The 2,881-nt window shown below is 46.8% G+C and overlaps 2 protein-coding genes across 2 annotated transcripts in view; one reads left to right on the top strand and one right to left on the bottom strand.

Moving 5' to 3' along the window:
* Positions 1-660: 660 nt before the first annotated feature.
* On the bottom strand, positions 661-1,408 carry wdr74 (WD repeat domain 74; the record flags this gene model as incomplete). The annotated part of the gene is given in 1 exon segment (XM_014033342.1): positions 661-1,408. A coding segment is annotated over 1 exon segment (606 nt), but the record flags the coding sequence as incomplete, so codon positions are not given.
* A 443-nt stretch (positions 1,409-1,851) lies between these two features.
* Positions 1,852-2,881, top strand: part of iws1 (interacts with SUPT6H, CTD assembly factor 1) — a gene marked incomplete in the record, with an annotated part of 18,724 nt that continues 17,694 nt past the window's right edge. The window contains 2 exon segments of the mRNA XM_014033340.1: positions 1,852-2,078; positions 2,665-2,747. Coding sequence (XP_013888794.1) covers positions 2,036-2,078; positions 2,665-2,747 — 126 coding nt within the window.

The following is a 2,881-nucleotide window of genomic DNA, read 5'->3' on the forward strand; positions in this document are numbered from 1 at the left end:
AAGCTAAAGGCTAAACTCAGGCTAAAGGCTAAACTCAAGCTAAAGGCTAAACTCAAGCTAAAGGCTAAAAACAAGCTAAAGGCTAAACTCAAGCTAAAGGCTAAACTCAAGCTAAAGGCTAAACTCAAGCTAAAGGCTAAACTCAAGCTAAAGGCTAAACTCAAGCTAAAGGCTAATCTCAGGCTGAAGGCTAAAAACAAGCTAAAGGCTAAATTGAAGCTAAAGGCTAAAAACAAGCTAAAGGCTAAACTCAGGCTAAAGGCTAAACTCAGGCTAAAGGCTAAACTCAGGCTAAAGGCTAAAAACAAGCTAAAGGCTAAACTCAAGCTAAAGGCTAGTCTCAGGCTAAAGGCTAAACTCAAGCTAAAGGCTAAAAACAAGCTAAAGGCTAAACTCAGGCTAAAGGCTAAAAACAAGCTAAAGGCTAAACTCAAGCTAAAGGCTAGTCTCAGGCTAAAGGCTAAACTCAAGCTAAAGGCTAAAAACAAGCTAAAGGCTAAACTCAGGCTAAAGGCTAAAAACAAGCTAAAGGCTAAACTCAAGCTAAAGGCTAAAAACAAGCTAAAGGCTAAACTCAGGCTCAAGGCTAAAACAAGCTAAAGGCTAAAACAAGCTAAAGCTACAAACAGGTGAGTCGTGCAGACACCTGATGAAGCCCACCTGGTGGTAGCCCGTGCACGTGACCACCTTGTCACAGTTCGGGATGAAGTCCAGGTCCCGGACCCAGTGGGGTCTCCGCAGGTCCAGCCAGTCGTTCCGGAGGTTCTTGGCCGTGAAGACCGGGGTGTCGGGCCGCTCCAGGTCCCAGATCCTCAGGCCGTTTTCCTTTCCTCCGGTACCGACCCGGTTCGGCTGGGCCGGGTTCTGCCGCATTCTGCACACGTTCTTCCCAGTGTCCAGTTCCGAGACGGGTTCGGAGGAGTCCTCCCTCCAGACCCGCACCTTGCCGGACTCCACGCAGGTGAGGACCGAACCGTTCCGGGCCTCCAGGCCGGAGAAGCAGCCCTCCTCCGGGTCTCCACAGCGCCGAACCTCCGTGAAGATCCCCTTCTCGGTGCTGAACGTTTTCACGGACCCGTCCACGGTTCCGAGGAGCAGCTCGGACTGGGTCGGGTCCCCCCAGCACAGGACCCGGATCTCCTGGTCCCGGGTCAGCTGGCGCGTGTTGCAGAAGTTGAAGGCCTGCTTGTGGGCCACGCTGACCCCCTTCAGGATCCCGGTCTCCGAACCGAGCCACACGGAGCACAGCCGGCTCTGGTCCCCCATCACAGCTGGACTCTGATCGAACCCGGATCCCAAACGGTTCTATTCGGTCCGAACACACGTGCTGCTCCGCTGTCGCACAGTGATGACGTCACTGAGACCGGAACAAATATTTACTTTTTCTGTACATTTCTTATTTCAGTAAACTTTTAATTTTTTATAAATTTCTTATTTCAATAACAAACTTCTTTGTTGTTGTTCTTTGTTTCACCAGGTAAACTGGATGTTTGTGTTGGTGAATAATATCTGTCTGACCTGATCTGGTGTAAAAGATTAAAATCTCCTGTTTATATAAATTATATATATTTGTTTAAAAGATGAGACATTGTCTGTTTGGTTTAAGTGTAAACACTGATAAACAGCTCTCTATCTTTAAGATCTATATTATTTATTCTAGTGAAATAAATTAATTTACTCAGAACTGTGTCCAAATAAAACAGACGGTGTATAAATGTTTGTTTTCAATAAAAACCTTTTTCTTTTTTTTACTTCCTGAATGTGCTGGTCTCTACCTCCCTCCCTCAACAGTTGAGTTTATAAATAAAGTTTTTTTAAAGAACAATCTGTGACGTCAACATAAAGCGCCTCATTGTTCGCGCATGCGTCTGAGCAGTGCTCGCACCATTTTGCGTGTGGCTAAGCTAACAGCAGCTAGCTGTTGATCTTTTTCTGCTTGGCTGTAATTTGTGTGTTTGTGTTCCGGTTCTGACAGTCAGTCTGAGGAAACGAACCCGTTGGTTCTGACCCGGAGTCTCTGTCTTCGTCTGAAAACATGGACGGAGAGGAAGACGACTTCATGTCCGGGACCCACTCCGGTAASCAGCTAGCTCAGCTTTGTTTACCGACTCACCGAGCTAACATCCAGCCGAGAAGAGCTGTCTGTGAGCGGCTCGGTCTGCCAGCTCCACCCGGCCTGTTACATGACATCCATAAAGTGTGGCGTCGGTTCCGGGCTCGGTTCTGATGTTTGGGCTGCTGTACCTGTTTACCTGGGATGTAGGATGAGTTCGTTAAAAAGGCCCGCGCTCTTATAACGTTAATTAAATTAAATTAAATTAAATCTTTGACAGGCTGTATAAAGATATTTTACTGACACTGAATCAGACCGAAAGCGGATCTTTTACTGACTTTTGTATTTTCTTTGTATAATTTATACAATCAGCTCGTATTTTTCTCAAATCAGTTTTGTATTATTGGCTGATAAATGAGTATTTGATGACGTCATTGTTGAGTGAAAACATCCGTTTTTTACTGAACTCTACAGCTCGATGCTCAGAGGAGCTGTTTGACTAATGTCTGTCCAGAACCAGGTCCAGTTGTCTGGTTCTGGGTCAGTTGTGTGTGAGCTGCAGTGACACCATGTGAACAGGTTGAATAACGTGTGTAAACCTGTGTTTTCAGACGACGGCGGCGCCACTCCAGTTCAGGATGAACACCCACCATCAGACGGCGAGGAGATGAAGAGCGACGGGCGTCAGTCTGAGGTTAGACTGATCCCTCCTCAGTCTGAGGTTAGACTGATCCCTCCTCAGTCTGAGGTTAGACTGATCCCTCCTCAGTCTGAGGTTAGACTGATCCCTCCTCAGTCTGAGGTTAGACTGATCCCTCCTCAGTCTGA

This window comes from Austrofundulus limnaeus, unplaced genomic scaffold (assembly GCF_001266775.1).
Source record: "Austrofundulus limnaeus strain Quisiro unplaced genomic scaffold, Austrofundulus_limnaeus-1.0 Scaffold1701, whole genome shotgun sequence".
Classification (NCBI taxonomy): Eukaryota; Metazoa; Chordata; class Actinopteri; order Cyprinodontiformes; family Rivulidae; genus Austrofundulus; species Austrofundulus limnaeus.